We start from the raw sequence: 14,450 nt of genomic DNA on the forward strand, positions 1-14,450 counted from the left end.
ATTTTCTTTCATCTCTGACACTTCTAATATAGAGAAAGGGCAAATAGCAATATTAAAATATTTCCTCTAATTAATTCCCTTTAAATGTGCAAAAATTTCGTGCACCGGGTCACTAGTATATATATAATTAAAAAAACACCTAAGCAAAAATTATACTGTAACACCCTCAGGGAAATATTTTAAAGCACACCTAAGAAAATATGTGCTTCTTAACAATCCAAAAACATAAATAATAAATATATAACACTAGGGGCCCGGTGCATGAAGATTCGTGCACTGGGGGGGCGGGGGGGGGGGGGGTGAGGTGCATGGGGGGTGGGGGTGGAGGTCCCTCAGCCCGACCTGCAGCCTCTCCAATCTGGGAGCCCTCAGGGGAGCCCTCTCCAATCCGGGAGTTTCTGTCTGTCTTTGCAATCATATGAGCAAATTGTCTGAGACCCCAACTCAGTTTGGTTTGTTGCTCACAGAATAATAGAGGCATTTTTTTTTTTCTTTGCTTCATTGGTGGAAATTTCCTGGAAGTTTTAAGATATCTTCCCTTTAATTTTTCCTAAACACTCTGATTTTACTTATGTCTCTCACCTTTGCTTTCCCTCCATCCCCCACCACAACAGTAACTTGCTCCAGGCTCACTTTGCTCTAGTGTCTAGGAGATCCGTCTGCCACCAGAACTATGATTACCAGCATTCCTGGTGCTCCCCACGCTCTGGGCTTCTGCTTCCGGTCCTGGGGCTGCCATCAGAACTATGATTCCCAGCATTCCTGGTGCTCCCCACACTCTGGGCTTCCACTTCCGGTCATGGGGCTGCCACCAAAACTACTATTCCCAGAATTCCTGGTGCTCCCCACGCTCTGGGTTTTCCCTGACCAAGGGAGCCATGTTTCCCCAAGCCTCTGGCTCTCCTGCTCTGCTCTGTGTATGCAAATTACCCGCCATCTTTGTCGGGTTAATTTGCATGCTCACTCCTCATTGGCTGGTGGGCGTGGTGGAGGGACGGTTAATTTGCATGTTTCTCTTTTCTTACATAGGCTTGTTTTTTAGGAGAAAGATGATTAGAGATTAGGGATAAAAGGAGGAAGTGATAAACCTCCAGTAAACTGCCCCACAGAACAGCAACTCATCATAATTGCCTTTGGGAGAGGATTGATTAAAGACATCTAGAAGAGATTAAATTAAACTAACTGTAATTTCCTATACCATAGGTAATATGTCAGATTTAAGAAGGAAGAGCATTTGTAGGTAACTAGCTGATGAACCTCTTTATTCAAGGAGACTAATACAACAAATACTGGCTAAGTCCTGAGTACTGTAAATGTATTGTTTCATTTAATCCATTTAACATTCCTTATCCCCATTTTACTTTTGGAAAAACTGAGTCTCAGGGAGGTTAAGTAATTTACCTTTGTTCAGCTGGGACTGATCTTAGATATGTCTGACTCAACATAACACAAATGAGAGCCACTGTGTAGCACTGCCTTCAATCTATCAATGGGCAGCAAATGTTCCAGAATAGCAAATTGTAAACTTTAAGGAGATGCTCTCCAAAATACAAACTTCCCACATCAGTAAATGATTTAAAAAGTAGATATATTTTTTAAAATATATCTTTTTGATTTTAGAGAGGAAGGGACAGAGAGAGAGAGAGAGAAAGAGAGAGAGAGAAACATCAATGATGAGAAAGAATCATTGAGAGGCTGCCTCCTGCACACCCTACACTGGGGATTGAACCCGCAACCTGGCCAAGTGACCTGACCGGCAATTGAACCATGACCTCCTGGTTCATAGGTCAATGCTCAACCACCGAGCCATACCAGCCGGGCAAAAAAAGTAAATGTTTAAAGCTGTAATCTAACCCATTTAAATAGCTTTTGTATAACTAATAATTTGCTAGAAACAAAATTTCCATATTTTCTCTTAAAAACATCTTTGAAGAATAAACATAATGACCTTATTATTTACCCTTGAACAATATTGCCACCATAAAAATCAAGTTAAGAGTCTTAGCCAGGTGCCTTAACCAGTTTGGCTCAGTGAATGGAGCGTCGGCCTGCGGACTGAAGGGTCCCAGGTTCAATTCCAGTCAGGGTCATGTACCTTGGTTGCAGGCACATCCCCAGTAGGAGGTGTGCAGGAGGCAGCTGATCGATGTTTCTCTCTCATCGATGTTTCTAGCTCTCTATCTCTCTCCCTTCCTCTCTAAAAAATCAACAAAATATATATTTTTTTAAAAAAGTCTTAGCCAGATGACTCAGTTGATTGGAGAGTTGTCCCATACACTGAAAAGTGGCCTTTTCAATTCCCTGTCAGGGCACAGACCTAGGTTTCAGTTCAATCACCAGTCAGGGTGCCTATGGAAGGCAATGGATCAATGTTTCTCTCTCTCTCTCCCCTCCCTTCCCCCCTCTGTCCCTCCCTCCCTCACTCCCCCCGTCTCTGCAAACATACCCTCAGGTGAGGATTTTTTTAAAAAGTCAAGTTAGAGACTTAAGGAAAGACAGTCAAAATATTCAAGTCATTACATTCTACAAGAAGATACGATTCAGTTGCTTAATAGAAATACACTTCCCATTGTCTCCTTTTCCTGCCTAAGAGTTACTGCCCTTCCTTTAGGGAGCAAGAGTCCCAACATCTACCCAGTTTTCCATTTAGTCAATCTTCTACAAAACTGTAAATGTAATTTTTAAATCCTCTGAGTAGTCCAGTGTACTGTGTATTATCTATATAATAGAGGCCTGGTACACTAATTTGTGCATGGGGGAGGAGCCGAGGGAGGTTGGCTGGCTGGCCCCACCCCCAATGGGGGGGGGGGGAGGATTGGCGGGCCAGTTGGCCAGCCACAGTGCACATCATACCGACCAGTCGTTCTGGTCACTTGGCTTTTATGTATCCGATATAATATCCTATATAATAACACCCTACTATGCAAATCGACCAAACGGCAGAACGACTGGTCGCTATGATGCGCAGTGACCATCAGGGGGTAGACACTCAATGTAGGAGCTGCCCCATCTTGGTCAGTGTACTCCAACAGGGGGAGCACTGCTCAGCCAGAAGCCAGGCTCACGGCTGGCGAGCATAGCAGTAGGAGCCTCTACCCCTCCACGGCAGCGCTCAGCGGGCCTAAGCTGGCAATCAGACATCCCCCAAGGGGTCCCGGACTGTGAGAGGGAGCAGGCCGGTCTGAGGGGACACCCCCCACCCACCCCCGCCACTGGTGCACAAATGTTGTGCACCAGGCTTGTAATTTAGATATACAACCCTAAGTGACTGGTATACCGCTTGACCATTTGACCAGTCGCTATGACGCACACTGACCACCAGGGGGCAGACGCTCAATGCAGGAGCTGCCCCCTGGTGGTCAGTGCACTCCCACAGCGGGAGTGTTGCTCAGCTGACAGGCAGTCACCAGGTGCTGGGCTCACGGCTGGCGAGCACTTCTCTGGCAGCACAAGCCTCTCCTGCCTCTGCGGTAGCACTACCAAGCTGTGGCGCAGGGAAGCGCCACGGGGCCAGGATGAGCGGGACCAGTGCAGCGCCTGGCCCGGGCGCCTGCCGCTTCATGAACTATTACATCCCCTGAGGGGTCCCAGATTGCAAGAGGGTGCAGGCCAGGCTGAGGGACCCCACTGGTGCACGAATCTGTGCACCAGGCCTCTAGTATAAAATAAACTTATATTCCACTTCTAAAAACACTTATTTCATTTCAACATGTTTTACAAACGACAGAAATAGGGTACTTTCAGCCATAATTGTCATCTTATTCAGTTGTTAAAGGATATAATTTGGAGGAAGAAAGTTCCAGCTCAAGACCTGATTGGCGAGTGAGAGGTAGCGCTGAAACACTGAGGACATCTGAGCACTGAGGTTTTCCCGCCTGCTGAACTCCTGCAAAACTTCCACGGTTAACACGAAGATCTGACGAAGGTCTTCTTCCTGCAATAAATAGGTCACAAGTATTTTTGTGTCATAAGCTCAGTCAAAATGCATTCCCTTTTAGAACTATAATAGAAAACAAACAAAAACCTTAACATTTCCAATGGAAAACACATTTCTTTAGGAACATTTTCCATTTTTAGGCCTGCTCATATTTTCACCACAGTGAGCTTTCAGGTGACACCAGTTTGAATACATTTACTGTGACAGAAAGGCTACTTTGTGGAGCAGTGAGTCTGACAACTAGACAGAGCTGGAGCATTAGTTGCTCTAGTGCAGGATCCTCGGATTTAAGCCAGTGCCTTCACATAACTTTACTTCAGAGCCAAACAATACACACAAGACAAAAAGCCCACACCATCTGCAATAACATTTTAAATACACAGCCCTCATGGGCATTCTGCCAGGTCTATTTTTAAGGCCATCAGGGTTCTACCAATTGAAGCACTGACATCTAAACACAATAAGATCAAAATAAATAAAGAATCTTTAGAGTAGTATTTCCTTTTTGTTTTATTTAAAGACTAGCATTAAACAAGTAACCTTAAATTGTCATCTATACTCACCAAACCTATCACTTTATTATATCCTAAGAAATCACAACACAAACCTTCAGGTGTAGGCTGTCATCCAACCAGATCAAATAAATGTTCTCACTGCATTGAGAAGAGACTATATAAAAAGCACACGATCTTATCATTAAAACATAAGAACAAAAATGCAAATACCTGGAAAACTCTTTTGCAGTTGCCATGGAATTCCATGCTCAGTCCGATGTTGCTGGTTTTACTTGAACTTGAGAATTCACTCAATAGTGCAGTCAGAATAGAACAGGCCAGAGTTTGCTGTCATCATTGGGTAAGAAATAATTGAGGCATTATTTTTCCCATACTTTGTTTCAATACCACATTTGTTCAAACATAATGAAACATTTTCTTTCTATCTTTAGATCTTCCATTATATCTTTAGATTTATACCTACCAAAGAGAAAATCAGATAGTACAAAATAATGATTGGCTCTCCTTCCTAAGTGGCCTAGTAATTGTTAGTTCTTCCTCAACCCCAGTTACCCAAATACATCCAACACTTGAACTCGGGACATACTCCTAATTTGATCACAGAGTATAAGTGGTATTTTAAGATACTGAATTTATTATTACCCACTTTACATTAGAAAGAAATGTGATTCACAGACATAAGAAATGAAGATGGGGAGCGGGAAAAAGGATATATGTAATACTTTCAACGATGCTGGTTTATAAAAATAAATAAATAAATAAATAAATATTAGAAAGAAATGTGATTCACAGACATAAGAAATGAAGATGGGGAGCGGGAAAAAGGAGGAAGGAGGAAGTTCAACGATACTGGTTTATAAAAATAAATAAATAAATAAACACAAAGAAGAGGAGGAGGAGAAGAAGAAGAAGAAGAGGAGGAGGAGGAGGAGGAGGAGGAGGAGGAGGAGGAAGAGGAAGGAAGAAGGAAGAAGGAAGAAGGAAGAAGGAAGAAGGAAGAAGGAAGAAGAAGAAATGAAGTCCAGCTGAAATTAAGCCCAGGTCTGTCTATGCTCAGATGATAGTAAAATGTATTTCCAAATAGATGAAAAGTGGAAAGTTTATAGTCTTCCAAATATTAACCAGGTAGTATTCAAAAATTTTTTTCATTGAAAACGAAGGTTTTCCTCCTCAATGGCTCTATCCAACAGGCTCCTAATATCAACTCATCATTTTTATTCACAGACTATTTAGAGTCAAAGGTGCCAAGAATGGAGAGGATACAAATTATTTTGGCACATTTCCAGGGGTTACACAGAAATATGCTCACTACCTCTGAATAACCAAAGATTAAAGTCAAGATGATACTATTTATACAAGCCAACAGAACAGCTGAACAGTCATCCCACCCACTAACTGCCACATCTTTGTTCAGAAATGCTTGTGATGTGGGTACCTTGACCTTACAGATGCTTATCTTGGCAAATCTTAGCAAATATACATAAAATCAAATTCCCAAATATTGCCATGAGTTGATATTTATTGGAATGATGGTTACATGGGTGACCAATACGCTCTTGTTTATTTTTGCATATGTCTGAAATTTTCCTCTAAAAAAATGTAAAAAGAATTAAGTTACTATTGGCCTCTTAATCTCAACTAAAATAAGCATGATGTATAACTGATATTTACAGATGGCATACTAGCCCATACATTACAGCAGTTTCTCACACTTTTCCATACCAGGAAACCCTAACAACAGAAAACACATGCAAACTTGTCAAGAATCAGGGGGACAGACCAAACTGCTTTCAAGAAGGATAAAGTACTCTGAATCCGCTTAAACACACACCACACACTTTGTAATTTTACCTCAAAATATGCATTTGTTTTAATATAAAAATGTCCCTCTTCCCTAAGTCATTTAGAGAAGTGTACAAGTTTAACTGCCTTCTCTTACAGAGAACAGTTCATTGCACACTCATTTCATTTTACAATTTAAAGCAAGCATGTCAAACTCATGGCCCGCATGCAGCCCACAACAAATATTTTTGCGGCAGAGCCAATGTAACGGTATGTAAGAAACATTTTAATAAAAATGTCTTAATTTTTACAACATTCTGTTATACATAATTATTAATAACGAACTACAACGTTCGCTAATGATTGATTACTATAATCACGTTGCATTCATTTCCCTTACGAGCCTTATGCGCAGGTGCACCATTTCTCTCCACTAATACCAGCAGCGAATCTTTTAGCAGCCGATTGCCACGTCATTAGTCTTGGACTGACTTGTTTGGTGTGCACAACAGGAAATATTTTGCTTTCAGAGAACAAGAAAAATAGGTTTATTTGCGTTATGCTTATTAATTTGTGCAGTTATTCAGTGTCTGGTAAGTTAATGATCAAGAAAAATATTATTTTTTATTAAAATGTTCTATTATTTTATGTTAACAATTACTTTTATTTCAGCCCTTTGTAGTGAGCATGTCTCTATCAAAATAAATCTATGTTTCTATGAAAATTAAAGCTTTTGCTTTTTTGCGGCCCACATAAACTTAAACTGTGTTTATTTGGCCCGTGTTAGCCTTTGAGTTTGACAAGCTTGCTCTAAAACAGCAACCTTTTACTCTAAGGAAGTACTAATTCACCCATAAAAGCAAGTACATTCTTAACCCATGATAACTAAAACAAAATACATTCTTATTACAGACTATTTAGCTTTCTGAACATTTTAAAATAAATTAACTTACCAGACACTGAATAACTACACAAATTAATAAGTGTAATGCAAATAAACCTTTTTCTTCCTACAAAAATAATGTATCATCTTCTTTTAAAAACCAGAAAGTACAGAAAAGCACAGAAGGGAATAAAATTTCCCACAATCCTACCATCCAAGGGCCACTACTGTTAACATTTGTCCACAGCTTCCCGATGTGTTAATGCACAGGTATCATTAAATACACACCAATACCATCAACTGAGATGTCATGTTTTGTATTTTCCTTTTCCTCTTCATATTTATGAAATATAAACACAAATTTTTAAAAGCAACTGTGTTCTTATCAAATTTACCACTCAAAGACTTAATACATGAAAATAAATTATGCATCGTGGCTAAGAGTTATTACCAGAAATCAAATATTCTGATTTTAATGTACGCAAAATCACCAGCTTTCAAATAACTAAGTAAGATATTTTCATCATTAAAAGAAACCAAACAGTTTAATCGCTCCTTAATTTGGAAGCCCTGTAAAGACTTGAGAGCAGTATCATAAACATTAATTATACTATACTGCTAATGCTCAAAGGTGCCAAAAGAACAGAAATCCCTGGAGAATAAGGAATGATTAAGTATTGATTGTACATTAAGAGAGTAAAGCACCTCTGCACATATCAACAGAGTATTTCTGGCTATTCACAGAGGAATTAACATCACAGTGCATTTAAGACTCATTTCCCAAAGTGTTCACACATTTTCAGTATTTAATTATCAATTCAATAAAACCTCAAAATTACTCTCATGGTAGGTGCATTACAATAGCTGGGAAGCAAGCTGAAAGTGTAATCCTAAGAGAGAAAAGGGGACAGCTCCTTCTCAGGACAGAGAGAGGGAGGAAAGGGGTAAGCATCCAGTTCACCTATGAGAGGTCACAAGTGTTTTGTTTTTCTTACCCTGTAGAAGAAGGTTCCTGTGTGCTTGCTTCAGACTTAGATCTTAATGGTTAGCCCAAGTGCATTACCTCTGAACCCCCCACCGATTAGTACTGTACCAGTAAACCCTAGATTTTGAGGGCCTCAATTTAACAGACTTCGGATTTAAGAGACAAAATTTCCGGTTCATATGTCTCACATTAAAATTAACGCTTTGTTAATTTTAAAATGCTTTCAACCAAGATTTGCCTATATTTAAATTAACAGGGGTTTTTTTGTTAGTAATTCACTGTTATTTTTTGTTAATCCTCACGCGAGGATATTTTTTCCATTGATTTTTAGAAAGAGTGCAAGGGAGAAAGGGAGGGGAGAAAGAGACGGAGGGAGAGAATAAGACAGAGAGAGGGAGAGAGAAACATCAATGTAAGAGAGAGAAACATAGATTATGGATTGGTTGCCTCCCTCACATGCCCTGACCAGAGCCGGGGATTGAAGCTGCAACCCAGGTACGTGCCCTTGACTGGGAATCAAACCCACAACCCTTCAATGTGCAGGTCAATGCTCTAACCAATGAGTCACACCAGCCAGGGGCATACATACTTAATTTTATTACACAAACATGTCTACATAAGTAAAGGCAGGTAAACTAATTTGTCACTTTTTAACATACAAATTCAGAAAACCTACTTTGTTATATAACAGACTTTCAGCTTTAATGGACAAATCCCTCACACAAATTAGTCCATTATATGGAGGTTTTATTGTATCTTCAAGTACTGCCTCTCTACCCCTTGTCACAGTCAGGGCTCGATATTATTTCTGTACTGGAGACAGTGACTCTGATACTCAAGAGGGTCAAAAACAAAAGCTGTTCTAAATAATTTAGAATGGTGAATTTCAAAGAAATCTGATCAAAGTTGACTGACTGATAAGCAAGAGACTATGAGATTGTCTACTACAGTTTACAGGGATTAAACTATATAAATACCATTAGTACAAGTCTGAGACTTATAAAAGGTTAACATAGCAAGGCTTCATTTATCCAAGATAAAAAAGAATTAAGCGAATATCTGTTTATTTTCCAAATGCAGCAAACATTTTTAACGGAACTTACTTCTTGTAAATGTTTCCAAAAGACTTATTTCTAAAACACTATTTGATGTTGTAATCGCAAACAACTGAAATCTACTAAAACGCACAGGCCTTACATGCCATGACCAAGTGGTGCCAGAGCCCAGGCTTTTGGATTACACCACTCCCGTTTTTCTCAGTCATCCTGGTCTGGTGTCACACATGCTGTTGGCAATGTGACCAACACTAACAAGCCATCCTAAATTGATAATTCTTATTTCCGACAAGTTAGAAACCAAGCAATACAATTTATTAAAACTATATCCAAATAAATTCTAAATAAAAATATTGCAGGACTCTTTCTGGAGTCCAGTACTAGAATCCCCGTTTAGACAAAGAAGTCAGGAAATCTGGGTTACAACAGCTCAGGATTTGCCACTTTAGGTACCTGAGGGCAACTCACTTCTGCCTTGGCTTCACTTTTTTTATCTACAAAAAGGGTCACACCCTCTACCCTGCCTAATTCATGTGATTGTCCTAAGGTTCAAATTAAGTCATGCAGGTAAAAGTACCACGTAAAATGCAGCAGGTTACCTATAAGATAAAGAAGCAACAGGATTTTTATCATCATGATATAAAATAATCACCTATTTTGGCTTTTCTAATCCTACTTCTTGATTATCTACATTACACCAAATTAAAATCACAAGATACGTTATCAATTAATAAGGGAAAGCCATAACTAGAGCATCACTAAAGTAACAGAGTAGATGCTCAGTTATCTGGATTAATGAGTCAACTTTATCTCTACATCTAACACTATATTAATACAAAGGAGAAGTGAAAAATGAATACACAATGTATTCCCTATATTTTCAGTTGTTGATAAATTCCAAAAAGAAAATTTAAATAAGTAGAACAAGCAGAAGATACTCAATGAGACTTCAAGGTTATAAAATTGTCTAATCTATTCTTTCATTGAAGTACTAAAAATCCACAAGTTAATTCACTAACAACTAAGTAACTGTTGTCGTCACATTTAAGTCTTATAGCAGCATTCTCATTTCTATTAAAAGCCATTAATTTCATTACAGTGAAAAAATACCCTAAGAGATAGCTTGCCTTACTCACCAGCTTACTGTCACAAGCACAAGATACTCAAACACTAACTCCAGCTGACAAAATACAATACTCTTGTTCAGAGAGAGGATTGTCTCTTATAATAGCTTGGCTCTTCCCCCAGGAGCTTTATTACCAAGAATAAACTTTATGAAAGGTTGCCGTACACTCAGACTTCCAGCTGCTCCCCTAACCAATGAGCCTGTGATGAGAGAGATTAGCTGGTATCACACCCAGGACAGTGCTGCTGGGGAGAAGTCAGTTTCTCACCCACTCCTCTCACATGGCAGAGGAAGAAAGGAGACTAAATGCTAAATTACACAGCTTTAAATGTGATTTAATGTATGCCTACTATCAAAGGAAATAAAACAAACATGAAATAGATTAAAATTTTGCTTAAACATTAATTTCAAATAAAAAAATTTAATTTAGCTCCTTTCCTTAGGAAATTAAAGTTTCTAATGAGTACACAGTAGATCTGACCCTTGCAAACTGCAGTGAAGTAACCTCAGCAACCTTTATAGCCACAGAAGGAAAATGACCCATCACAAAGATGGGCATGAAACAACCTATTATCTAATAACTGTACAAGCACACTTGCTCTAAGAACACGTCATAAATGGAAAACTGTACTGTGTCTGAAAAATTTAATATCCTTAGGAAACATTTTATGAATTAGTCTTCCACAAAATTATCTGTAGAGAATCAAGACTATAAAATATTTCTTAAAGCATTAAAATTAGAGCTAATAAGTTGGTTTTCAATTTTAATACACAATTAGTTTTCACTCACGAATAATAGCATAAATACTTCCTTCTGACTTTCAATAATTAAAATATTATTTGATGGAACAAGAGATCATTTAGTAGTATTCATGTCCTAATAAGATTATATGAACATAGGGGTGATACCAATGGGGAGATCAACACTTGATGAATGCTTAATATACTCATTGGGCGCTGTCTCCTCTGCTGGGCAGCCCCTAATTGTTAATCCACAATAAAAATCACCGAATCTACTATACTGCCCCAAATTTATTTAAACAGACTAGTATAAGGGATGGACCACAAAAAATATATTATTAGAAAGGGAAGAGTGAAAGCCAAACTACATAGTTTCTGGCCAACGAAGGAATATAGTTTGGCCTCACTTAACTCGTGAGGTCAACCCTCTTTCATCCACAGAAAACCATCAATAATCTCTTTTTTTCAAATATCTCTTAAAATCTCCTTTATAAAGAAAGTTTCTAGCCAACACTATATCCATGTTCACTAGTAGCTGCCAAAGGTTTATTAAAAATGGAGGAAGTGTTCAATAGAAGGAAAATGGCTAAGCATAGTGTGGTATATTAGCTTATGATATTTTACAGCATTAAAATGATGATTATGAATACTATAGCAATATGGAAACATAGGATCAAATGAAAAAGCGAACTACACTATATCTACAGTATGTACACATGTATGAAAAGGACTAGAGAAAATAGGAACAATTAAAAACTGCTTTTTCTTTCATGTAGATAGCCGTTGCTGTAATGGAATCTGTATAATATAAAAGATAAATATTTACAAATGTGAATAGTTAGCATACTTACCACAGTGGGATTGCCACTACTGATCAACTGGCTGACTTCATGAAAAATGCTCTTGCAGTCAATTGACTTATCTAGTGAGCCTCGTTTTACAATTACTGCTACTGCTAAGAGAATCTGTTCCCGAACATACTTTTGGAGGCTGTAAAACATAAAGATCAAAGTGAAAACTTTTACATAATTCTAATATAAAAATACTCCCAAATTTCTCACTATGCCTTAACTCCTAATAACCCTGCTTACGTCTCAGTGGTTGTGTATAGACTCCAAAGCCAGAAGACCTGGGTGCAAATCCACACTCCATTATCTACCGGCTATGTGACCCTAGGTAAGATAGTTAACACTCAGAGTCTCAGTTTTCTCTTCTGTGGAATGGGGACAACAGTAATAGGGTTATTACAAGAATTAAATGTTCTCAAAACTGTGCCCAGTACACACTAAGCACTATGTAAGCATTAGTTTCTTCAATCAATGTTTGATACATGTAAGTCAACCCACTAAGAGCCAGATTAAGATTCCACCAATTAAGAGAAAAATTCTGACCCAATATCCATCTCCAAGCAGTAATATAATCTTAAATCTATTCCCATGGAAAGGCAACATGCTAGCTATCTAATACACAATGTTATAGAAACAAGCAAATTTTTAAAAATCTTTTTTAAAATCTCATCTCTGAGATCTGTTCCTCAGTGTGGTGGAAGAAGTACTGGTCCCAACTGGAGGCATTATAAAAAGCTCATTAACCCTCGCAGGTTTGGCTCAGTGGATAATGCGTTGGCCTGTGGACTGAAGGGTCTTGGGTTCGATTCCGGCCAAGGGCACATGCCTAGTTTGTGGGCTCGATCCCTAGTGAGGGGCGTGCAGGAGGCAGCCAATCAGTGATTCTCTCTCACATCATTGATGTTTCTATCTCTCTCTCCCCCTCTTCCTTCCTCTCTGAATCAATAAAAAAATTTTTTTTAAAAAAAAAAAAGCTCATTAGACAAGAAGCTAGAGATTTAACAGTCTTTTCACAATTGTTTCTTAAAGAAAACATAACCCTGAACTTTACAATCCAGCCTTTAGAAAGCACAAGGACACAACTACCGGCTAGGGCAGCCGTGGGCAAACTACGGCCCACGGGCCGGATCCAGCCCGTTTGAAATGAATAAAACTAAAAAAAAAAAAAGACCGTACCCTTTTATGTAATGATGTTTACTTTGAATTTATATTAGTTCACACAAACACTCCATCCATGCTTTCGTTCTGGCCCTCCGGTCCAGTTTAAGAACCCATTGTGGCCCTCAAGTCAAAAAGTTTGCCCGCCCCTGAGCTAGGGCCATGTGTATGAGTTTTTAAAATACGAGGCCCACACAGAGCTTCCCCATGATGTCTATCATTAAAAGAAATAAAGAACAAAAGGAAAAGCTCCAAAAGGATAAGCTTAGCATGAGTGTTTCAGCAGAACCTCCTCTGTGTACTTACTTGGGCCTCTGTAAGACGTAAGTTAAAAGGAATGTTCGCAGTGACTCAATGCTGCCCTTTTCCAAGAGAATCCACTCTCGGACCACTGCCTCCATGATGGCCGTGGCAGCTTGAAAGAGGACATAGTCCACCTTGCTTGTTTCTGAGGAAAGAATTAGATTCTTTCTGTAAACAGCAGCTCATCTTCCCTTGAACACGTTGCATTTATTAATTGAACTTTTCAGACAAGGAATAAGATGGTTACCTGTTGTTTTTTTTAATCCAGTGACCTTGCTCTAGCACCACAAAGAGGTTAGTTCCTCTCAGAAGACACCTCTGGCAGGTGGCAGCTAATCCCCGATCACAATTTTCACAAACTTTCCTCACCTCTCTTCAACTGTTACTTCCAAAGCATGAGGAACTAAAAAATAACACAGCTTTAAAAAAAATAAAATAAAAATATAAAGCAGTCAGAAAACTTCCTAAGAGATTCTCACCCTGTGCAAAACAGAACTTGGTACCTGCAAAATACCTTAATAAACTAGTCTTTGAACATTACTATTTGTGATGAGCCACACTGTTAAAATATTTCAATGTAGCCCTGCTTGGTTGCTCAGTGGTTAGAGCATCAGCCTGCAGACTGAAGGGTCTTGGATTCGATTCCCATGTCAAGGGAATGTACTTGAGTTGCAGGTTCAATCCCCGGGCCCAGTTGGTATAGGAGCCAACCAATCAATGTGTGTCTCTCTCATATCAATGTTTCTCTTTCTCCCTTTCTCTTTCTCTCTCTCTCTCTCTCTCTCTCCCCTCCCCCTTTCACTCTCTCTAAAAATCAATGGGAAAAAATATTCTCAGGCGAAGATTAACAAAATAATATATATACATATATATTTCAATGTAAGTAATTAAGCTTTCAGCAGGATGACCCATCTCCAATAGTAAGTTCAGAAATAAATACAATCATTAAGATATTTTTCTCAAATTAAAAAAAAGTAAAAAAAAAAAAGGAATCAATTTACACAAGGTGAGAAGTTCTTGTGAATTTTCTGATTGCAATACTGATCAAACTGAGTAAAATCCCAAAGCTACACTTAGAAAGATCCAGCCTTAACTAGCAAGTGATAGTATCTGAACT

General features: G+C 38.7%; 1 protein-coding gene across 12 annotated transcripts in view; it reads right to left on the reverse strand.

Annotated features, from left to right (window-relative positions):
• XPO4 (exportin 4) overlaps positions 1-14,450 on the reverse strand; it is a 137,612-nt gene that overhangs the window by 80,767 nt on the left and 42,395 nt on the right. For 8 of the 12 annotated variants that reach the window (XR_002828429.1, XR_002828430.1, XM_023751180.1 and 5 more), the window contains exons 3-6: positions 13,337-13,478; positions 11,876-12,014; positions 4,663-4,779; positions 3,781-3,934 (exon numbers count right to left, since the gene is read on the reverse strand). Coding sequence is in view for 10 of the 12 variants with exons in the window: in XM_023751180.1 (XP_023606948.1) it covers positions 3,781-3,934; positions 4,663-4,779; positions 11,876-12,014; positions 13,337-13,478 (552 nt within the window). In the remaining 2 variants the exon portion in view is untranslated. Of the gene's footprint in view, positions 1-3,780; positions 3,935-4,662; positions 4,780-11,875; positions 12,015-12,115; positions 12,430-13,336; positions 13,479-13,580; positions 13,753-14,450 lie in introns of those variants that run through there. The other 4 variants (XM_023751183.1, XM_023751184.1, XM_023751186.1 and 1 more) reach the window with 4 other exon arrangements.

Source organism: Myotis lucifugus, unplaced genomic scaffold (genome assembly GCF_000147115.1).
Source record: "Myotis lucifugus unplaced genomic scaffold, Myoluc2.0 scaffold_19, whole genome shotgun sequence".
Lineage (NCBI taxonomy): Eukaryota > Metazoa > Chordata > Mammalia > Chiroptera > Vespertilionidae > Myotis > Myotis lucifugus.